The sequence below is a fragment of the Apis dorsata genome, unplaced genomic scaffold, assembly GCF_000469605.1.
Source record: "Apis dorsata unplaced genomic scaffold, Apis dorsata 1.3 scaffold_57, whole genome shotgun sequence".
Taxonomy (NCBI): domain Eukaryota; kingdom Metazoa; phylum Arthropoda; class Insecta; order Hymenoptera; family Apidae; genus Apis; species Apis dorsata.
The window spans coordinates 16,684-41,213 of record NW_006263357.1 but is presented as its reverse complement, the minus strand read 5'-3'; the positions used below and the strand labels follow the sequence as shown (position 1 = coordinate 41,213).

The 24,530-nt window shown below is 34.2% G+C and overlaps 5 protein-coding genes across 7 annotated transcripts in view; 2 read left to right on the top strand and 3 right to left on the bottom strand.

Annotated features, from left to right (window-relative positions):
• The window catches only part of LOC102681665 (serine proteinase stubble), a 12,507-nt gene extending 5,244 nt beyond the window's left edge, over positions 1-7,263 (bottom strand). Inside the window, exons 1-4 of the mRNA XM_031515150.1 lie at positions 6,739-7,263; positions 4,008-4,113; positions 1,206-1,525; positions 1-1,050 (exon numbers count right to left, since the gene is read on the bottom strand). Coding sequence (XP_031371010.1) covers positions 1-1,050; positions 1,206-1,525; positions 4,008-4,113 — 1,476 coding nt within the window. The 5' untranslated portion in view covers positions 6,739-7,263. The remainder of the gene's footprint in view (positions 1,051-1,205; positions 1,526-4,007; positions 4,114-6,738) is intronic.
• A 2,412-nt stretch (positions 7,264-9,675) lies between these two features.
• On the top strand, positions 9,676-12,826 carry LOC102678484. The gene is made up of 3 exons (XM_006609500.2): positions 9,676-9,920; positions 11,807-12,046; positions 12,316-12,826. Exons 2-3 carry the CDS (start codon positions 11,844-11,846, stop codon positions 12,560-12,562), a joined length of 450 nt encoding a protein of 149 aa, XP_006609563.1. The 5' UTR covers positions 9,676-9,920; positions 11,807-11,843; the 3' UTR covers positions 12,563-12,826.
• Positions 12,827-14,136, bottom strand: LOC116186794 (integumentary mucin C.1-like). The gene is made up of 2 exons (XM_031515146.1): positions 14,057-14,136; positions 12,827-13,797 (listed from the first exon to the last, which is right to left on the bottom strand). Exons 1-2 carry the CDS (start codon positions 14,061-14,063, stop codon positions 13,022-13,024), a joined length of 783 nt encoding a protein of 260 aa, XP_031371006.1. The 5' UTR covers positions 14,064-14,136; the 3' UTR covers positions 12,827-13,021.
• A 2,243-nt stretch (positions 14,137-16,379) lies between these two features.
• LOC102681544 lies at positions 16,380-18,601 on the bottom strand. Its single transcript, XM_031515145.1, has one exon. It carries the CDS (start codon positions 18,590-18,592, stop codon positions 16,523-16,525), a length of 2,070 nt encoding a protein of 689 aa, XP_031371005.1. The 5' UTR covers positions 18,593-18,601; the 3' UTR covers positions 16,380-16,522.
• A 1,345-nt stretch (positions 18,602-19,946) lies between these two features.
• Positions 19,947-24,530, top strand: part of LOC102678611 (F-box/LRR-repeat protein 20) — a 6,920-nt gene continuing 2,336 nt past the window's right edge. Inside the window, exons 1-4 of one of the 3 annotated variants that reach the window (XM_031515143.1) lie at positions 19,947-20,120; positions 23,487-23,717; positions 23,935-24,002; positions 24,262-24,391. In XM_031515143.1, coding sequence (XP_031371003.1) covers positions 20,091-20,120; positions 23,487-23,717; positions 23,935-24,002; positions 24,262-24,391 — 459 coding nt within the window. In that variant the 5' untranslated portion in view covers positions 19,947-20,090. The remainder of the gene's footprint in view (positions 20,121-23,486; positions 23,718-23,934; positions 24,003-24,261; positions 24,392-24,530) is intronic. The other 2 variants (XM_006609501.2, XM_006609502.2) reach the window with 2 other exon arrangements.

The following is a 24,530-nucleotide window of genomic DNA, read 5'->3' as shown; positions in this document are numbered from 1 at the left end:
TTTCTCGGTGGTCGTCGTCGCGTGTACCGGCTTGGATACCGGATTCGAGGTAGACGCGGGGATCTTGGTTGGTTTCGGCCTCGCAATCGTCGTCGATGGCTTCGAAGTGGTCGCTTTGACCGTGGTGGGTTTGACTTTTTGCGTGGGCCTCGTTGTCGCGATGGTGGTGAATTTTTGAACGGTCACGGCTTCCGTGCCAGATGTTGAAGAAGAAGGAGTTGCTTCCGTCGAAAGAGAAACGGCCTCGGTGGTCGTTGCCAAGGTTGGCCGATGCTTGATGGACGTTAGAAGAGGTTTGGTCGTTGTGGGGGTTGAAGTAGAATTTACGAATGGTTTTGGAGAAGTGGAAGGTCTCTTCGTATGCGTGCTCGGTTTCTTCGTGCTAATCGTCGGTCTCTTCGTACTGGTGCCAGTCACTGGTTTCTTAGTGCTGGTAATAGATTTTCTAGTTGTGGCGTGAGTAATCGGTCTCACGGTTGTCGAATTTCGCGGTGGGAACCTCGTGAACGGAACTATTCTCTGAGTAGTGGTGGCTACGATTTTCGACGTTGTCGATTCGGTCGTTCGTTCGGTAGACGATGGAAAGGGTTTAGTTGTGGTTGCATTCGTCGGCCTATGAACGGTAGTCGAGTGTATTGGTTTATAAGACGTGGACGAATTAATCGGTTTTTTAGTAACGGGTTTAATCGTTTGAGTGAACGTTTGCATCAAGGTGGACGGCGCCTTTGTCACGACCTCCAATGTCGTTGGATAACTTTGAGTTATCGACGAGGTCAATGCTGATTTGCTCGTGGTAGTCGTCGCTATTTCCATGATCGTGCTCGACGGTTTTTGCGCCGTTGGTACTGTACTGCTCGTGATTCTCGGCGGACTTTTTGTGCTCGATGAATCTCCCTTCGATGAGTTTTGCACGGTTTGAAAGGTCGACAACCGAACCGGTTTCGTGGTCGTTTCGATGCTCGTCATTACTGGCTTTTTAGTTACGAGTTTTGTCGTTTCTTTTACAATGGTTGATTGCGTGCCAACACTTTGTGTAGTGGTAATTGTCTCCTAAATAGAGTTGATAGAAAAGAAAGAAATCATGGAATTATTTTATATATTCGATTATATATTCGTTGCTGCAAAATACTTTGTTATAGCTCGATGATTCAATATCAATTTTAAAATAAGAAATCTCCAAAAATAAAGAATCGAACTGATCTCACCTCGGTCGAATACGTTCCAGGTGGTTTCTTCTCGTTGATCGGTTTCGGCCTTGAAAAGTACTCGGGTATATCGTTGCTGTCGATAGATCCATAGGTCGTGACGAACGGCCTAGCCGGTGGTCCATCGTCGATACTGTTATCCTGAGGGAATATTTCGGGTTCTTCGTCTATCTTGCAACAACTGCCGAAATAGAAACGATCGATGCAGGTTCCTAAATGGGTGCCATTCGCCTTGGCGCACGTGAACGCAAACATGCAAACGCCAGTCTCGCCGGTTCTTCTAGACACGCATGGCAAATGCCTGATATTCCTTCCTATACCTGTGAATATAATAAAGAAATTTTTCAAATGAATCGCTCGACATTGTGTGTTTTCATCGCTTCGAAGATTCGTTTAAAATTTTAGATGAAAGGTTCGTTCGACTCGAGCCATGGTTTTTTTCTTTTTTTTTTTTTTTCGTTTCGAGAAGGAGAGAAGAAGACCAACGTTCTGCCTCGATCTCTAATCAAGTTAACGTCCTTTCATTCGGTAACTGTGCGTTCGATACTCCGCGTTCTACATTCTTACATCACGCGATCCTTGGAACCAGCCATCATCATCCGTTCGTAATTCCGCATAATCCGCCCTATTGTATGCGCCCATGCTCTCCGTGTTCCCGGATAATGAACGACACCGAGAATTTAATATGATCGATTAATATGATCGCGTCGAAAGAAGCTGTAAATCGCACGGCGGAAACACGTGTGCCGTTTCTGCTATTTAATTGCAACAATCCATTATGGAGCGATTATTGCTCCGGAACAGTGGGCGCAATTACTTTAATAGAATTCGTGTAGTTGTTGAGGAGGCGAAATGAACTCGGCGAAGAAAAGAATTCCAGAAATATTGTGGATGGATATATATTTTTAATATGATTTACCGAACTTTGTATAAACGATGACTTAACAAGAAGAGATTCAAAAAATATTTAATGCGTAAATTTTTATCAATCTCGATTGTAATCTCCTGTATCGATGACTGTTTGTTAATTTCCAAGCCGATTATGGAACGGCGATTATATTATATACATATATATGTCTATAGTATACTCATAACGTAGCGGGCGTTATCGAAGAACGAATTGATGTCAGGTAAAGCAAAGCATCTTGGTACCGTTACATTTCGATGTATGAGCTAGTTGCCCGACCCAAAAGTCGGTCACAGTCATAGCCTAATGTAACAGCCCGTTTTCCTCTAAGACACCTCACAGTCTCGGCTTCTCCGTCTCGTCCATTCTCCTGCGAACTAACTATCCAGCGAAACCCTTGCTCACGAACATTCCAACATTCTTTCTTACTCGATTGCGATTAAATCGTGATTGAATCGATTAAATTGTGATCGAAAGGTGATTGAATAGAGCCACTGGAACAGATACGCTTATTGCCGATTATTGAAAAATAATCTCGTTCTTTTTTTAAAAGAGAAGGATCGATAGAAATTCGTTTAAAATTTCCGAGCTGGCCAAACGAGACGAGATTGTTAACCGATCGACAATGCGGTTCTCTCAGGATATTTACTTTCTTCTTGGCATTCGAGGTTGATGGCCGTAGCGAGTGAAAATCGACCGTAAAATTATATACAAAGTCTTGAGCCAATCCTTTCGGGTCAGTCGGCCAGTTCCCTTGTCCAAGTCGTTCTACGCGTTTCGTGTCCTTCCGTATAGAAAATGTATGCTACCGGAAGTGTCGTTTGAGTCACATGAATCGAAAGAAAGAAAGTAACCGATTTCGTTACGTACTTGTTGGAATTTCGAGTGGTGGACATATCGAGCATACTCGTATCGGCATACGTGTACTATCTACGTGGTGTACGTATCGCCGTTCGAAAGGATTTCACTCATGGTAATTAAATATTCCGTCGTGTATGTCGAAGATGAATCGAACGAGAAACACCCGCATTTGAAACACTTTATTAGGCGAAACGCATACTTTCCATCTTGGGGAAAAAAGGGACGAGTGAAAATAATTTTACCCGGCAAAAGTAAAGCAACCTGTTGCCTCCGCCATTTCTACATCTGGAATCGGATTTTCGGATTTTCGAACCGATAAACGATTTCACCTCGAGACCTCGGGCTCGGCTTGAATGAAGCGGTTCGAATACCGATGAGAAAGAATGAAGATGACGAGATCGGAAAAATCAGTGTAAGTCGTGTGCACGCCGATGACCGGGACTGACCCACTTGTATAGAAAACTGACCAGTCCGCCCACGTTCCGTACGAGCTCGAATCCAAGGTAGGTTCAATGTCGTCCTGCGACTCGGACAGGTAGATGGACGTGTATACGCACAGCCCGTGTCCGCACACCAATTCTCGTGTGCTCGTGTATTTCGTATACGCCAGTTGGAAATATATGTGCACGCACACAGGTTTAACCCTGCCCATCCCAAGTATTTGCGTACCGATCCGTTATTCAGCTGACACTCGAGGGAAATCCAAGGATCCCGGAAAAAGAAGAAGCAGCAAAATGTGCACGCGGAAGGAGGGGGCAGGGGAGGGGGATTTTGCGTTCGAATCATGCTCGCGTGCTTCGATCTCAATTAAGGATTTTATAGAACGAATAATAATACGTATACGCGTTAAGAATAATAATTTTTGTTCGATGTTTTTTTTTTTTTCTTCTTTTTTCCTTTTAAAAGGAACGTACAGTTTTACGCGCGTGAAACGTGTGTTCCTCGACGCGAGTTTCGCTTCGTTATACCATATACCACCGCGAAATATATTTTCAATTTTGACGGTGACAATAATCAGAGAGACGACGACTTACTTCCTGGAATAAATTGTGGGACGTAGATCGGGGAAGCGATCACGGTATTCAACAGGACGTTCCCTAGGAAGACGACGATCCAGCTTTTTCTTTCTCGATCCCACATCTGGAAGAAAAAAAAAAAGAAGAAGAAGAAGAAGAAGAAGAAGAAGAGGCGAAACAAAAATGAATTTCAGATTTGCCTCGTATTTAACGTTAGCACGCTCGTGCCATGCAAGAATGCCATTCATTTCATGATATATACATGAGAAAATTCTCATGAAATGAAATTAAAAATCCCGTTCCCAACTGATCGTTCCAACTTTTTAATATTTCCCCGCTGTGGAACAAATGCGTTATTTCTTTCTTTTTCTATGATACGGACTCTTAATCTCAACTAAATTCATAATATACCGTGAATAAAAAAAAAAATCGTAATAATTATCAAAAATTATATTGCACGTATAAATAAGATATAAATCAATGTTACTTCGGGTAACGCGAGTTAGGATAAATTATTACACGTTGCGAAAAATTATTAGAAAGATAATGGAAATGTTAAGAGTCGATAAATAATAATGGCGAGAATGGAAAAGTGAACGACCTTTTGGCAATGAGAGTAGACGTTCGATTTCAGCAATCATATAGGAATACAATCATACGAAAGGAACAATAAGGCGGAGAAACAAATCTAATTAATTTTCACCGCGATGATTTCAACTACTTTCCAAGTATAATACCCTTTCCTTTTGCGTCCCGTCTCGACGGTGTGCCGTTGATGTCGATGTATTTGCGGGGCTGACACGATTTCAAATCGAAAACGATTATTCGTCGTGCAAGGATCAAATTACAGTTATGTCGAAGAAACAAGAATTCGGGTATAACGTTAAATCTTATCCACGGTTGAATCACCGGATTGCGTTAGAGTCGGATCGGTTCAAAAGAACAACCTCTGTGCGTCCTCTTTTCTTTCGCCTCTTGCTCGATCCTCATAATTTCCGGAATTTATAGATATATCAAACAAACAAGAAGAAAGATAAAATGTATCGAATTGAGAAAATGGTGTGAGAAATGATGAAAAACGTTTCCTTAGAAACGACTTTTTTTTAACTTCGTTTTAACATTCAAATAGGTACGCGATTCTCGTTTTCTTTTCAACCTGAAGAAATGCAGTGATCTCATCCAATGTGCACTCGCTCCTCCTCTTTGAAGAGGAAGTGATAAAAACCGTTACAGTTACCCAGAGGCAGGAATTCGGGTGGATGAAGCAACAAACGTCGAGTTGTGTTGGCTTGTCGATGGTCAGGTTACTGGTTTCCTGCTTCTGATTAGTTAGGCGACAGTTATCTTCCTCGTCTCGATTTGGAACAGATTATTTTTTTTTTTCTTTTATTTTTCTCTTTCGAGAACTAGCGCGCACTTTCTTTTTTCTTTTTCTTTTTCTTTTTCTTTTTTTTTTTTTTTTCTTTAGAAAATCGTACAAGTTGAACACGATCGAACGTTTCTTTTTAACGAAATTACTTCCTTCGAACGAAGTTGCGAGTAACCATTGAGATTATCTCTTATTACCGTTGAGTTATCCTCTCCAAGTATTAATCCTTAAGTTACGCGATTTACGATCAGAAATCCTCGTTCGTAACTCGTTGCGTATAATCAAATAATTTAATTTATCTTTGAGGATGAATATCTGAGAATAATTTGCAAAACATTTATTTGATTTCAGTCTCGTATCGGAAATTATTATTATTATTATTTTTTCGTAATTAGAAGACTCGAAGCCGAAAGCGGGATATATTGCTCACACGTGTACAAACGTGTACGTGTATAAAAAGCTTTTGTTGTAGCCTAGTGCGTATGTTGTAACGGTACAAGCCACTTTCATTTGTACGCACGTATCTAATACGAGGCGCACATGTGGGTTGGCGCCGAAGTACGGTTCAGTAGAATAAAAAAGTCATTTGGGAACGAAAAGATAGTATTAAGCAGAATTCGTTAAAAGTTAGTACGATGGTAAATACTTTGATTGGTAATTGGTGATGGATAGAGATAATTTTCGCAAAGATATGTGGAAATTAAATATTTTCAATATTTTTAAAGAGAGAAACGTTGTGATCAATTAGAAAATTTATCAATGATAAATTAAAAATTTTTATTTCGATATCATCGTAACAATAATTTTCATCGAAACGAAACAGGCATTTTATATTAATTTTATATCTTACGCGATTTAATCGTGGCATCTAATGGAAAACACGATTATATACTTTGGCATGAATTTTATCGACTTTTTTCCTTTCTTTTTTATTATTATTATTTTCATTTGCTCGTGAATCACATATTATTATCGAATGAACGATATTATCGAAAGAACGAGACACCGTTCTTCTCTTAAAATCGCGTTTGTTTGTGAAAGTTTGAAGAATTCTGCTCGAAGCAACGAATGGTACCGCTATTCGTGAACGACATACGGTTCATATTGGCAAATTTGCGACGATGGATTTTTTTAATCAATTTCGAACAATATACAAAATATTTTTAAACCAATCGTGCGATAAATTATAAGATACATTTTTTTTTTTTAACATTCGCGCGAATATTAGTCATAACATCAAATCGACATTGTAATCTACACAGAAAATTAATTATCCATCCTTTCCTCGATCAAAATGTAAAATATTCGTTTCGTATCGCGATCTTTTCCTCTCTCATATCACGATTTTTATTAAGATTAAGACAAGATTGATAAACTTACCTTTCTTAATAACCGGCGAGCGACTGCAACGATGAACGCTACTCCGTTGTCAAACTTCGAAGGACATCGTTCCCCCCCCTCGACGAACTTAGAATTCTCGCCCTTCTGAAACGTATTTACGTAGCTGGTTGATGTTGGCACACGGGATAAAAATCACCTGGAGCCCCGTCGTCGAAGTGGAATTTCGCCCGCGAACTCGCAAGATACGATATCAAGCTCCGCCGATTTCCTGTTTCGCGCGCGGAACAATCGACTCCTCATCGAACGAAACCTCGATCCGCGACCTCGAAATGGACCACCTTTTTTTTTCCCTTCGATATCTCCTCGAACTCACGGTTGGATGGTTGTGGCGGGTCGCAAGGCCGCAAAGATTGAGAAGACTCTCGTGGAAAAGGAAGACGAAGAAATTTTGACCTGTTAGCCAGCACCGATCGAACTGGTTTGTCGGTGATCTTAGCGTAGTTCACGACTTCTGGATCACCGATCCAGGTGCTCTCGGGTGCGCTCCGCATGCACGAATCCCAGCACGGCGCATCGTTGTCCGTGAAGGCCCCACCATGACCGATAGAACGAAGCCAAGCTAAACTACAGGACAATTCCGCACAGTAGACCGTGGCAGGGTCGAGGATATCCCACTTCCCGGGGACTTTAGCACTGGCTCGAGGTGAGGTGGTGGCAATGACCGTTCTCCTCCGTTGCTTCTCTCCTTCTGAACCACCGATCATCCTTCTTTCTCTTTCACCAACAGCCACCTTCGTGCCTCTTCTTCTCGAGGGCCTGCTGGTTGACGCTCTTCTGGCCTTTCAACGTCCCCACTTCGACCTGGTTGTCGTCGCAGGTCGCTTTATAGCCGAGGGAAAGAATTGTAGTCACTTCTTTGCGCGCTACCTGTGCTGCTCCTTTTTCTTACCCTATTTAATTCATCTTTTCCTATTTTAATCTCTTTTTTTCCTCCATCCACAATAACTTTGCAATTTTGCAGTTATCCTTTCGACGAGAAATTATATACTTTTTCGATCGAAGATCGAACGATACGTTGTTCCCATTAGAATAATATTAATTTTTTAACGATCAAAACGGCGAAGAGAGATAGATAGACAGTAAAAAATATTATATCCGTATATAAATATTTTTTTTATTATAAATTAATCGAGAAGAATTGTTATTTATCGTTAGTTATCTTTAGAAGGTAAGTCTTTCATCTGTTGGATCGACCGCCTTGCCAAATGACAGTGATTTCAGCGCCCTCGTAATTATAAATTGTTAATCAAAACAATTTTTTGATAATCTTATTTCATAATTTGTTTGTTTCGTTCGATGCCATAAGTATACGGAAATAGTAATCAATGGAAAAATATAACAGAAGGGGATGCAAAATTATAATCATATATATATATATAAATCAGTCGACCGATAAAACCCACTGACAAATGTAAGATATGAAAATTACATGAAACAGATATGGATCGTCGGCATACTTAAAATTTATCTTTTAATAATCCTTTGACAAACGTGCTAACTCTGAAAAATCTCGAAACGTACAATTTTCATACGTGTATGATTACGAATATCGAAAATACGAGGAATAATCGGGAATTATAAAATAGAAAAAAGAAAAAAAATGTTGTCGTATAATATTCGAACGAGCATATTAATCTATTGAGAGGCACTGTAACCCTCGCGAAACACAGTTAAGATCGACAAATAGGAACATATGTTCCTATTCGAATTAAGAGAACAGTTATCGGAATGACATTTATTCTTTGGTTGTACAGGAATTATTCACGATTATTTATAAAAGAATTTTATTGTATCGATCGAGCGAAATTCACGCTCTGAAATCCAATATTACGAAACCATCGAATCGCGAACATGACAAATAATTTCAATAATCAAAATGATTTCGTATAGAAATCGGGGTAAAGATTCGTGGCTCGATAAATAAATAATTTCGAGCAATTTTTATATATTAATGAATAGGATATCTTTTTATTAATAGAGTTTTCATCCCATTATAGATTTATTTTTTTTCTTTTTCTTTTCGTTTAATCCCTCTATCGATACGTTCATCAGGATTCGATAAATATATATGTTATAAATATGCTAAACGAGACGTATTTTATTACATCGATATTACATCGATCTATTTTCGATGTGTGTATCTAAATTCCTAACTTTTGAAAATCCCTGAGTCTATTTAACGATCTTAAGATTGGCAAATATATCAATTAGATATGCTTTTTAAAGTTTCAAGGATGGATATGTTTCGAATATATTATTCGTGACGATGGACGGGGTCACGATTCATTTTAAATTTAAAATTAATTGAGAAACGCGGATGATTCCGCGTGAACTTAAATAGATAAATTCGTATGAAACTTGATAGAAGAAGTAATAATGTTAACGGATCGATCCTATAAAGTGATTGTCGTGGTTTTTACTTTATAAAAGAATACGAAATTCGTTATATTTGCAATTTTTATCAAAAGAAAACAAAGGTAATATTCCCCTTTTACTTACTACACTATATATCTTAGCTTGGTTAAAACGTTTCATAAAATCCATGTGGCATGACTATATTACAATCTGATTATATTTTTGCAGAGCGTGCTTTTATTACTCGCAAAGAAGGGAACTGCTAGGAAAGAATGTTTATCGTAAAATAAGAGAAAGATTCGATGTAGTCGTCGCTTTTAAAAACTCATTCCTTTTTTCATCAAATTTTTATACGTTCAAAATATTTCTTTGTGGCGTGTACATTTTTGTACACACGCCAAAAATAATTCGGATCGATTTTCATTGACCAAATCAAATTTGAACAAATTTCAAACGAACGATCGATAATGAGATCGATCATCCTCGTTGATTCTAATCGATCCTTTAAGTCGAATTGCTAATTGCTAATTATGATATGTAAAGTATAAAAAAAAAAGAAAGAAAAAAAAAAGATCGAAAGGATCGACGCAAGGATAGTGGAGAAAGAAGACTGGTGGGGTTGAACCTCGTGGATTGGCTGCGCGATACACGATTTGTTGCCGAGGGGATGCGCCAGAGGGTATGTCCCCAGGTATATATACTCTTGTCCTGTGGCACGAGCGGCCGATTCGATTTCAACTCTTGAATATTTCGAAAGGATACACACAGGAATCTTTTCTCGTCACGACAGATTGATATCTCGACTGGTGAGTATGCATTGCGAATATATAATCCTTTTGTTGTAAAAAAAACTCGAAAGAATTCAGGATTATGTGTCTCGTTTTTATCTTAGTTAATAATAATTATTCTCATCAAAGTGGTGATAATTTGAGAAAAAACATATTTAAAGTTATTTTCAATATGTAGTATTGTATTAATTCGGATTACTTCGAAATTAAAAGCTAATATACGTTTCAAATCGATTCATTTTTTTTTAGAAATCATTCATTTATTTCGTGCATATCTGTGAACGCAAGAAAATACAATTTTTAATCAAATAAATGTAATTTTTAATCTTCGATTGTACAATTTTGATAATTGAAACGTATCGTCATAACGATAACCTAACATTTTATCGCGTAAAGTGTTTTTATTTTTTTATAATAACGAATTTGAAAAATATCATGATTAAAAATAAAAAATATAACAGTGAATTTCAAGAATTAATTCATTATCATCGAAAACAAAATACGTTCAAAAATTATATTTTATAATCAATCTGATAAATCGTTGTTTTTTTATTTTTTTCGTCGCATGACATCGTAATCAGTTTTACATATTCAATAAATACATATTAACTCGTCGATTCGCGACATTTCTCTTTCCATGAATATGAATTTTATTTTTTAATCACGATGCAAATGTCGATAGATAGTTGAATTATCGTGCGTAGTTACCATCCTTCTCAATTTTCGAGTTAATTTTTTCTTCGATTAAGTCGATCTTCACATTTATAATACCGACAATATAAAAGCAGCATAAAAAGTTAATATATTTGTAAAAAGACGTAATATAGCGCATGAAATCCTGTCAGGATATTCGTTCTCCTCTACAAGCAGCTTTGTTGCTGGATTATCAAGCTTACGAGGATATCTTTTATATAGTAGTTTGCACCAAACGATATATATTCTTTTAGTCTTTCTCTATAAAAGTTCTCTATAAAACGAGAAGATAGGCTATTCGAATTTTTATGAATACTGTTCCATATTATTAAATTAAACAAATCGGTAATCAATCTCATATTGAGAATATATACATATTTTTAATGAGCTATCGTTAAAAATCATCTAATAATTTCTATGAAATCAATGAATTTTTTTATCGAAATCAAATACATTTTTTATGAAATTTTAATAAAATTTTCGGAAATTATTGCCAATTTATTGCCTGAATTTTCGAATAACGATCCACAGATCAAGTACATTTCCATATCCAATTTTAAACCATTAATTGCTCCCCGCGGAAAACATTCGATTATCGATGGAGTGATATCAAACGAGCAACAGGTAACTCGAGTTTAAGTTCAATTTCTATTCGCACTTAATATCTTGCATCATATAACGCGGAGTTATATTCAAATCGTTTTCAAAATCTAATTTAATCGCAACTTATATTACGTTACCACGTGATTTTTATGATTTTAAATATACAAATATGCCAAATAAGTATATTTTTAAAACTTTAATAACGCGATTTAAATATATCAAATAATGTACGATAGAGAAATATATTTGAGCATAATGTATATAGTTATAACGAATATGATTAGCATATTTCTATGGGTATATTGAAACACGTGTGAAACAATTTAAATATTTTGAAATTAATCAATTCGTACAAATCTTTTCAAAATCTTTTCAAAATTGTTCAGATATTTATATTATGATAATAAAATATTCAGTGGAACATTGAAAAAAATGAAAATAAAAAGTCATATTTGTTAAACCAAATGTAATTAATTTAAGAAACAGAAAAATTTAAACAGGTGGATAATGAATAACGTATAAATTTGTATTTGTTGATTTATAATTTGCATGTTTTATTATGTAAATCGAATATACGAAATTTGTATAACGAAATCACACTTTTTCAGGAAAATTTCGAAATTTATTTTTTCCAACAAATATCCGATGATTTCTAAAACGACGATGCAACTGTGTTCCAATACCATCTACTTGTATCTTGTTCTCTTTATTTTTGGAATTATAATTGTTCACGGTGAACCGGAACCGATGGCCAGACCAACACGGCCAGAAATATTTACAAGTCCGGAAGAATTAAGAAGATACATCGATCATGTTAGTGATTATTATTTGCTTAGTGGAAAGGCAAGGTAATAATGTATTTACGTTATCTAATATTTCGTAATATATATTATAAATTTTTCGATTGATAATTGAATATTTTTAGCAAATATATATATATATACATAGATTTGATAGAAAAATTTCATATAAAATATTTCAGAAAACGAAACTTCAAACAGATTTAAATAAAAATTTAAAAATATAAATTTTCTAGAAGATAATTTAAATATAAGTATATTTGTATGCGATATAATTGAATAATTATAATGTTATGATATGCCTGATATTTGAATAGATATGGAAAAAGAGGAAATGTTCTATACTCTGTGCCAGATGTTAATTATCCTTGGGATACGATGAAAACAGTGGTGGAGAATTCTCAACGATCGCAGCAATTAAAGTTGGAGAAAAGGAAGCAAAAAGATAGTCAACTTTTGGGTGAGCACGAAACCTATGGCGCTAAAAAGGAAACATCACGAATCGATACTCGACCTTGTCACGTGTTAGACTCAATTGAAAGATACTATGACGATGTGCAATAAAATAATTTGCATATATTGCCTTGTCTATAACGTATGCATCTCGTTGTTGTTTGATTCTTTGTCACATGTTTCATTTTAATTGCTTATCAATTTTAATACTTTTCTTTGTAAAAAAAAAAGTTTTTTTGAATTTTCAATTGAAAATAAAGAGTGCCTCTTCGAATTGAAACAAGGATAAAATAACAGCTAATCAGTTAAGTTTTTCGTTAAAATTTATACAAACAACAAGAGATTTTAAATTTAAATAAATAATATTTCACTTGATACAATTTTGAATGTTTTATTTTTTTTAAATCTTGCTATCACAATAATATTCTTTGATTAATCTAAAAACACAATCATCTTCGTAAAATATGTAACACGTTCAATTTTTGATGAAATTATTTTTCTCTCTCTAGAAATCGTTTCAATATATTTCAACAGCAAAATCCAGAAAATTTTTCTTCCCCATTATTACATTTATTTTCGAAGTGGAGAACTTGTCGTTGAACAAGGATAATTCTTTGGTCTGTCGCAACTTTCGATTATCGGATTGAAAACGAGTCCTTCTTGGCATTTCTGTCTTTGCTTTGTTTCAGTTTTGCAATCATATACATAATAGTATCTGCAATCCTCTTTATCCTCTATATTTTTTGTTGTACAAGGTGTTGATGGTATTTCTGGAGTCGTTGATGATGTCGTTGTTGACTTTGTCGTCGTTGACTCTGTCGTCGTTGGCGATGTCGTCGTTGACTTTGTCGTCGTTGACTCTGTCGTCGTTGGCGATGTCGTCGTTGACTCTGTCGTCGTTGGCGATGTCGTCGTTGGCGATGTCGTCGTTGGCGATGTCGTCGTTGGCGATGTCGTCGTTGGCGGTGTCGTCGTTGACGGTGTCGTCGTTGACGGTGTCGTCGGTGGTGATGTCGTCGTTTCTGTTTTAATAGATGATGTTGAAATTGATTGCCCTGGATAAATGCAATTTGGTAGATTTGGAACGTTAAATGGCCAATCGCAAACTTGTTCTTTCGGATTAAACACTAATTGATTTCCATTGCCATAGTGTGGACATTCCTTTAAACATGCCATTCCTCTTGTACATTTAAAAAATTTGTGGCAGTTGTTACTATCAGGAAGATGGATTGCATAACCATCATCATTTAACGGACATTTCGAATTTGGGTAACAATCACTGGGTAATTTGAGATTTTGTGTATTTGCTGTTGCCATAAGCATGGCAAAGAATAATATATATAAACCTGAAATTTACGAAGAAGGAACGAAGTTATTATATTTTTCCATTGTAACTTTATTGAAATATTCAAATATCGCTATTCAAAAATTTCGAAAATAAAATAATTGAACCCTTTCGTTATATCTTGTCATTATTTTATTTTATTTTATTAATTTTATTTGAGACAAGATTCTCTGTTCTTAAATTTTCATTTATTCTATATTTATCGCTATTTTATTTATAAATTGTTACGAGAAATTATTTAAAAAATTCGAATCACTTACCGGTCATTTTAACACTATTAAACTATTAAATTTATGAAGTTACATACGTTATCGTTTGAAAACTAACAAATTTTATTAGCAAAAATCGATTTTTATAGTGTCTTATCATTAAAGTATTATTTATCTTATCAGATCTAATATGTACATACATTCCATTTGATTCGATTGCCGAAACTTTGTTTGTTCATCATTATTCTTTCATTTTCTTCATATTTAAAATTTGATTTTCTTAAACGAATATTTACATTGAAATGAAATACATAATTCATCAATTAAAATTCTAATTGTTTTTATTCTAAATATAGTTATATATATATATATATATATATATATATATATATTGTACATACTATGTTGCTTTATTAGAAAGAACAGAGAATAAATTTAATATCATTTTGACAAGTATTTTTATAGAAATGAATTGTTTATTTATTGTTACATTATTATTGTTACATTAGAATATGAAATTGTTATTATTAAAACAATTTTTCGCGATATTTTTTTTAAAAATTGATTTAATCGATAAAAACATAAGCCAAAATTATAGATAGTGATAGTGAAGGGAATTGTGTCTTAAAATAACAAATAATTTTAAAATCATTTTTAATGTTTAAATTTAAAATTAAAAAAAAATTATCATTATATTTCAGTATATATACTTCACAATTTAATATTATTTCTATCGAGTAATTTACTTATTTTGACAATAAATAAATTTTTTTAATTAAAAATGTATATATTAAGAAAAATTGATGTGGTATTCTGTTTCGATAAAATTTATATATACGGTTCATTTAGAAAAAATATATCGATTTAAAAAATAAAAAAAAAAATAAGATGTAATGTATCTAAAGTCGAACAGAAAAGATCTAAAAGTATTTATTTCTTTCAAATAATTTTATCTATTTTTTTTATTTATGAGATTTTATAAATCCCACAATTTGATTTTGATGAAATCGAACCAATAAAAACAATATTGTACAGATAACACGTCCCCTATGTGATTTAATCCAAATTCATATTGATAAAACAATAAATTTTTCATTGATTTCGAAATATACTTCAAAGAAAAGATTATCGTGTTATGACAGAGTTCATTGTGCAGTAATCGATAAAATTAAATTTAAAATTAGATTTTTTTTAATCAAATCTAAACATTACTTTATTTCGATATCGTTTTTTTATCGATCTTTTATTTCATATTTTTATTATTTTATATTTTTTTATTTTTGCAATTTATAAGTTTACAGTTTACATACATTAATGATGAATACATGAATGATACGAAATTGTAAAATATAACTTTAATTTATAATGAATAAGAAAATGAATAAAAAACGTGAAAAATTTTGAAAAATTCCAATATAATTTTTTGTGTATTATGTATTGTATATTATTTATTGTGTAATAATGATAGTCAAAATATAATCACATTATTTTGTATGCAAATTTAATAGATTAATATTTATTTTATTATTTCAACAATCATCAATGAAGAATCGTTCAATATTTAATTTCAACTTGTCTCATTAGAAACATTTCTAATCATAGTTTCATTCAAACATTCATAATAATATAAAATTTCTTTAGAATTTTATAATAATTTAAATTTTATAATAATCATTTCCAAAATTAATTAAATCCAACAAATTAATGAATTACTTATAACAGAATTTAAATTTTCCACATTAATACACATATTTACATATATGTATAAATATTAATTAAATAACATCAATAAATGACATAACATAATTTCAAATAATTCTCTACATTTTAAATATATTATTAATTTTATTATTAATGTTCATTACATAATTAAATAAAATATAATTAAATTTAAGAAATAATTTACTAAATATATATTCTAACACAGTTCATTTTGCAAATAATGCATTCTATAAAAATCTATTGATAAATAAAAAAATACCTTTGATGTGATTTTTTTTATTCTTTCTAATTACAATTGAAAATCTACATTTGTTTTCTTATTCATTGTAATATGTTTTGATATAAAATTTTCTTAAAGAACGCAACATTATTATAGCATAATTTTAATGATGCAAGAGATACAAGAGAAGATAGAATTGAATTACGGACAAATATCCCAATGTATCTCTCGATTCCTATATCGTTTCAATAATTCATAATAACAATTGATTTCTATTTCGTGTTTGAAATACACAATCAAAATATAATCCTTTGTCACATTTTTCTAAATATTTAATTCCATTATGACATGCATAATATTACAATATAATTACTTTCATGAGGTAAATTTTTGTCCTTATCATTACATTCGAATAATTTGCGATAAATTTTGTATGTTCTCAGATCAATCCTCTGTCCTCATCATCATAGTAGAGATTTTTGGGATACGTGCTGATTCTTCCCGTTTCACATTTTCACATTGCAATTATAAAGCTTTGAATACGTGGAATTATAAATTATACAGGTTCTATTGCATTATGGTTCTGATTCTAATTTTTCACCACGATAACAATGAGCTTGATTAATATTAACACAAATTTCTTTTTCATAATCAAAGTATTTTCCTTCTTCGCAATTTTCACGATATTTCATTCCATTTCTGCACACGAAATATTTATCACAGTGACATTCATGAGGAAGATTATCTCCCTCGGAACTGGAATCGCACTGAAAAGGATCGCACGTCAAATTCGCCACGTTTTCTGGCCAATCGCATGTTTGATTCTTTGGATTGTAGACCTTCTTCTTGGGGCAATTAACGATATAGGGATATCCATTTTCGCATACGCAATACTTGTCACAATCTTTATGAAGCAAATATTCTGTGGAATAAAACGACGAACAAGTACCAACACAATCAATTCGATCCATTTGGTCAGGACACTTCCCTTTTTTACATATTTTTCTCTTCCAATCAAAGTATTGTCCCTGCGGACATATCTGAAGCACTTCGTATCCGTTTATGCATTCGTAATATTGATTGCATTGACATTCGTGAGAACGTTTCTCTCCCTCTTTACATTTTTCGCAATTCACATTTTCCGGAAAATTACAAATCTGATTCACACTGTCGTAATGAAGGCCTTCGGGACATGCCTTTGAAACTTTTTTATCATTTTCACATTGATAATACAGGGAACAATTGTGAGGATCAGGAAATCGGCTAATACAATTGCAACCATTGGGACATTCCACGCATTCAGAAGATTGCGGCGTTGTAATAGTGGTAATAGGAGTTGTAATAGTGGTAGTAGTAGTTGTAATAGTAGCAGTAGTAGTAGTAGTAGTAGTAGAAGTAGAGATAGGAGATGTTGACGAATTCTTACAATTTCCATTCCAAGATAAGTCACACGATTCGATTAAATCGTTGAAATAATGTCCTTGTAGACACGATTTTAGATAGTTGTAACCATTATTGCAGTCGTAATATAAGGAGCAATTTGTTTCATGAGGTAAGTATGCATGACCAGTTGGTGGACATTCAGAATTTGCGAGTGCAAAATTATAATTGAACTTTTGGTTTTTGCATTTGGCACGATACGGATAATCGCAAACTTCTCGAATGTAATCGTAAATCAGGCCGTTCGGACATGTTTCACGGAACAATTGTCCATCCTTGCACTCGTAATAGACGGTACAAGAGCATTCGTGCGGAAATTTCGCAGGTTTCTCCTCTGATCCCTTCGGCGGACATTTTCGACTAATCTCAACTTGCTCAATCGCATTAGGCGTAACCTTCCTCGGTTTTAACGATTTCGAAGAGCACATGTTACTCGGTGGCCAAGTGCACATGGAAGTTTCCTCGTTGTAAGACAATCCAAAGTCGCAAACTCTCTTGCTTTTCATCCCATCCTTGCACAAGTAATACGAACTGCAATCGGTCTTGTCAGCAATATATGCGATACCGGTTGCAGGACAATCATTGGTAGAGATCATGATGCATCCCAATTTTTCAGATAAAACGCATTTCCTACTTTTAACATCGAAATCTTCATTTTTCTGACAACGTCTTTCGACGAATTCTCCATCGACGCATTCGTAATATAGAGATTGACATTTGCATTCGTGGGGCAAGAATACAGGATCAAATTTACCATTGGGGCATACGTTCTTATAAACGTTACACGTCGCCTTCTCCTTAGCCACACATTTCATAGTTTTAGAATCGAACAGCTCTCCTTCTTTGCACGAGTTTTCAACTTTTTCACCGTTCGTGCATACGTAGTATAAAGTGCAGTTGTAAGGATGGGATTGTACGTAACCATCGGTAAAACAATCGAATGTTTGGGATACGCATTTTGATTTCCATGGTAGAACGCAAGATTGAGATTCAATGTCAAAATGTTTTCTATGGCCTGGGATAAATACTGGACAATCCATAGATTGTCTTTGTCCGTTAAAGCACTTGTAGTATTTGGTACAATCGTGTTCGTGAGCGAGCAATGTAGTTTTGTTCAAAGAATTTGGACATTCCGTTGAAATCTCGTATGTTTTTGCAGAAACAAGACTTGTCACTGCGACAAAAATGGCAATTGCCATTGCCATCAATAATTCTGAAATTTAGAAAAATAAAATAGATTATTTTATTTTGATTTTATTTTGATTTTATTTAGGAACTATTCGTTAGATTTATTATGACTTTTTGATAATTATTCCTCAATTATCGCTATTATTTACTTTTCTAATCTTTTAAAAAATAATCACGGATCAAATTACTCACTTGTCATTATAAAAAAGATTAATTCTTATGATTAAAAAACAAATAAGCTCTCTAACGTTACTTATTTAAAAAAGACTGACAAATTAAAGATAAAAACTGACTTTTATACTCAATGAAATGTTATCATCACCAAGATACTCGTTCGATACTTAATCTATTTGATTTAAGCAATCGATATCGCTCATCATAATCATGTTCTTGTATTTAGAATTACATTTTTAGATTATTTTTAAATAATTTTTGTTAGTCATTTTTATTACTCATATTTCAAAAAATTGATCTTGAATATTATATATATATATATATAGTTTGAATATTAATAATTTTTTCCAATTCAAGAGAATTGTAACTGATAATGAAAATTTGAAAAATATCGAGAAATATTATTATAATTTCTGTGATATGAAGAAAAAAAAAATATAAGTTTCCTCAAAAATTTAAAAGATTAAGAAGAGTTGCTAATAATAGATGTAAAATACATTTCTAATAAATAAAGTTATATATTGGAAAATAAAATCATGACGCAATTTAATCGCAAAATATTTTCCTTAATAAAAAAGAAAAAAATATTATTCATTGTAACCATTTTCCATTTATTTAAATACATTTTCTATTTTTTTTTCTTAATTTGCGAAATTGTTTTTTTAATAATATTCGATCGAAAAATAAATTATATTTAAATAGAAGATAAATATATTACATTTGTCTTAAAACTTTTTTTTTATTTTTATATATAGAAAAGAATAGAATCAAATTAAAACAAATCCCAATTCTATTTTTTTCGTTAGAAGATATATGTCCGACTATGATAAAGTTACTCTACTGATGCGCAATAAATGATTATTATTGCAATATAATCTTCATTATGAATCCAATTATTTGTGAATTTATCAATGGTCGATAAAAACATATTCGATATTTAAAACATTACAACGGTCGATCATGTAGTTGCACGGATAATATGTTTCACGAATGCAACGCTAGTGTCTCTGGCATCGCTACATCAGTGGTACATGTCTTCGTCGCGCTCTCTCAAAAATAACGATCCAATAAGAAGCGTGTAAACAATGGTTGGAAGGCATGCGATTGGCGGCGTTGTCGCCAAGTCAGGTCAGAGCAGCCAATCGGGATAAATAAATTTCGATCCAGCGGAAAATGCATTGGTCGTCCTTTCCCCCCACCAGTGACGGCGGCTCGGCTCATATTCAGTAGACTCGGCCATTTCTCTCGCGAAGCGTAGTTATTTGCTCGGCCGCGACATTTTTTTCCGTAAAACCGTGCGGGTATTCCCGTAAGCTTTGCAAAATAACGCGACGCAAAAGGATGATACACTCCGGGCGCACCAGGCTCGAGGTAAGTCAATGCATCGTTTGACAGTAAACGAGTTTGCTATGAAACGCGCGTCAAAGTCACTACGGGGGGGTCGTGCGTGTGTCCAATGTTGTCATTGCCGAGGCGAACAGCTGATCCGCTCCCCTGGCCTCCGCAATGCTTGGCAACATTTTCTCGCTCGGTTCTCGATCTTCTGCCATGACGACGAACTGCGAAAGCCAATAGTGAACAGTACGTTTCGATGATGCGTCGTTCGTGAAGAGTTAAAGGAGTTCTTACTTTTAGATCGCTACCATTTCGCGTATATCTCCCTTCTCACTCTCCTTCCTTCTATTTGCCTCTCTATCATATTCTTACTCTTTCTCTTTCTGTGTCTCTATTTCTGTCTCTTTTTCTCTCTCTCATTTACCGTCTCTGTTTCTCTGATCGACCAACCAACAACCAGGCAACTCCATCCTTTGTTCTTCTTTCTTTTTGTACCTTGGTACGTTCCCTTTCAGTTTCTTCGTCTTCAACTTCGTTAAGCTCATCGTCAGCATCGCCGTTACTTTTATCGCAGATCATCCTGATTATGATGTATTGCATACAACAGTATATTCGAATAATGTTTCTCACATTTTGTGTATTATCTTTTTTGTTTGTTTCATTGTTATCATCGTCATTTTTATCGGAATTGCCGCTATTCTGGCAATTAATATAATTATTTTGATCTATCTTCGATGATTGCATTGTATACAAACTTGAGGAATATCGTTGTTGTCAACGAGGTCTATCCCCTCCCCTCCTTTCCCTCCCTCCCTCCCTCTCTCTCTCTCTCTCTCTTTCTATTTTCCCCTTCTTCCGCTTTCTCACTTTAACTTATCTATTTGTACCTGTCTCTCTCATACTCTGTTTCTCTTTTCTTTGTCTTATTTCATTTCTATGTTTCTGTCTCTTTTTCTCTCTCTACATTGTATCCCTCTTACTCATTCGACGATCGTTACGCGTTATTAGAATGTCAATGAGCATTGTCCTTCTCATCGGTCAAACAGTCGAACAGTTGAACGGTTGTCATGAAAAATCGACTCTTTTCGAATTCATACTCTTTATCTTGTCTCTCTTCTCTTGTTTCTTTGTCATTCTCGATCTCCCCACTTCTCTTTTACACATCCCTTCCACCCTTCCATTTCTTCCTCTCCTACCCTTCTCCCCATCTGTACAACGTCTCATTTATGTGGGTGCTTCTATGCTCACTGATCCTTGTTTCGCGTCGAAGTTTCGCGGATCGACGAATTGAATTCGCATCGTTTTTATCATCTTCTATGTTATCGCTCATCTTTCATCTCACAGAAAATAGTCATCACATATACAATTGCTCGATTGTTGCAAAAGCGCTATTTTCAATCTTGTTGATTTGGAGGGAAACTGATGGTCCAGTATTGTATGTAGCTGGTAAACGTGACTCGTATGTAAACAGAAACGGCATGCGTTGCGAATCAGAGATGATAATTCATCTGCGTTTTTTTCGTAATCCTGATCGAATTTTTCTATTTAACGATTCATCTATATAATATTTTTCTCGTGATAAATTCATAGAAATTAATTTTTTTTTTTTTTTTTTTTTTTTTTTTAATATCTATCACATTCAATTTTAACAGTTTGAACATATATACGTTATGAATTCGATAATTCCTGTAAATTTGAAAAACTTTAACATCATTATATCTAATACTCTTAAAATTTGGTTGAGTATTTCGCATTTAGATAATAAACATGCGTCGTTATTAAATCTCATGCTATTATGCGCGCTATTTGACGCAATGATCGCATTAATTGCATCGATCTTGCCGTAGTGCATGAGAAATCGTTATAAATTCATCGACCCCTGATGCATTTCGTGCTCGACTTTCTCTCGGAAACGGGAATAAACATTACCAGAAGAAACACTGTTCCGTTTCATTAAAAAGAGATATTTATCCATAGAGAAATAGGAAGAATAATGCGATCGTGCATGTAAACACCGCGATAATCGATACGATGTTCATATCAGATTACGCAATGTATATTTCTCAACGAAAAAATGATTTCGGAAGAGAATTTCATTGGACAATTGTATTGGCGAATGATTTTATATATATGATATATAAATTATCGATTGAATGATCGATCGAATTTCTACAACGGCGATCGATACGATCATTTTGAAATTTTTAGATATGTTTTCACGTAGTTGGAACGCTGATCGAAAATGAGTTGTGTGCGAAAAAAAACCATTGAAAGTAAGTTCGTTAAATAAATCTTAACATCTTGTTTAATCGGGGTGCTCAGACGAGTTCGGTGACCTGCTTTGCAAGGTCATCGAAGGTCACGTGTAGAAGTGATATGGTAGGTGATCGAACTTCAAAGTATTCTCGTTGCACGATATTTATATAAACTGGCACGAACATAAGGTAGACTAAAATTTCAGGTATGCTTCGTTTCTATATATCTCCCATTGCGCGAAAAAATTTTTTTCTTCAAATTTAATTATTTTTTATCGCTCGGAAATTTTGAAAAATCGCGCGTTTTTCTATTTCTTTCGATTTTTAATGATTTTATAAAATGCAAAATCCTATTTTTGAATTTTTTGATGACATCATCTTTGAACGCGAAAAACGCGACCTCTTAAACGTTGAATGCGATTTTGCGAATCTATTGAAAATTCGATGAACATTTCCGTAATTTATCGAGTACATTGACGAGAGAAACCAATGAAATTGCATCGGATAACTATTGCACTGTCTTCGATCATTGGGATCGATTTTCTTTCGCTTCATCTCTCGATATTGCTTTCTGGAACGTTAAACGAAGTTATCAAGTCAAGAGTATATCCGTTCTTGAATCGAAAAGGATTCCCGTTTAGCCAATCGAGGTTATTTTTTTTTTTTTTTATTCACATTAATAAGAACTGCAAGACAGTATTTATAGAGAAATCGATAGGCTGATCGCGTTGATTTCACGAATGTTCCGTCTTTCGAGATATACCATCATAGAAATCAGAATAAAGACAATATTTTTAACTCGCGTTTCTGTGCAATTAACTATTTATTAACCATACCTGGAAAATCGATCAACCAACGGTTCATTGCACTACTCCGATTTATACTTCGGCGAAACCGTTGAGGTATTATTTAAGAGAATGGAATTGTAAAAAATTTTAATATAGAAAAAGGAAAAAAAGTTTTGAAAAAGCTGAAGAAGAAAAAAAAGAAAATATATATATATATATTTTTTTTTTTTTTTTTTTTTTTTTTTACAAAAACACTTTTAAACATAATAGATTCACAATCATAATCGTAGATTTTTATTATGGTGTATGGTAAAAAGTTTTCGCACATCCGTGACCGATGATGATGATCGTTTTTCTAGAAAAAAGTAAGTCGCGTGGGCGTGGGAGGAGGGGGCCAGGTTGGGCAAGGGGTACAAGCGGTCGAAGATTCCGGTGCAAGCGGTCAATGGTGGAGGCAACAGCATCCATCGTATCATCATCATCATCATCACCAACATCATCACCATTATCATCATCAGGCCGGTTATTATACGTCGCAATCGCTCTCTCACAACAACCCTGTCACGACCATGAAGCAGTCTTATATGCAGGTTGGTCAACTTGTAATGTCACGCATGTCACTTTGTTCTCGCTTCGCGTTATCATCGGCTAAGCGCTCTTGTCCTTCGAACACCATAATCGTGTTCACATAACGGCAAACTGGACAGCTTGTCTGATCTTTTATTAGATTTCCGACATATACAATCTTTGTCTCTTTTTTGGAACGAATTCATCCGGGTTTGTTTCTTTTTTTTTTTTTGGTTACAGCTAACGTGGGTGTTTCACGACGACGAGGCGCAGATTAATAAGAAACTGCCAAAAGAATTACTGCTTAGGTATCGTAATATGTATATACTTATACTCTGTTTTCGATTTTTCCGCAAAAATATTTTAATCGATCTATTTTGCTTACCCTCTTCTTTTGTCGCTTCAATTTCTTTTCTCTTTTTATTTATTTATTTATTTATTTATTTATTTATTTATTTATTTTTTGTTACTATTAGTTTTTCTCTTCTGATGGTGGTCTTGACGTGTGTCTTTTTTTTCGAAAAGAACGGTAAAACGAGTAACGCATAATTGTCATACTATTGACAGAATCTTCTCGTATCTCGACGTGGTATCGCTATGCCGGTGCGCGCAAGTAAGCAAAGCTTGGAACGTGTTGGCTCTCGACGGATCCAATTGGCAAAGAATCGATCTCTTCGATTTCCAACGAGACGTGGAGGTAAATCGAATTTTTGACGTTTTGCTTACCATTTTTCTTCGAACTCTATCGCTCTCTCAAATTCAAACATATTCGATTTTATTCACCAATTATCTCTATCACCAAGAATCTAAACATTAGAGAGATTCGAGAATAATAT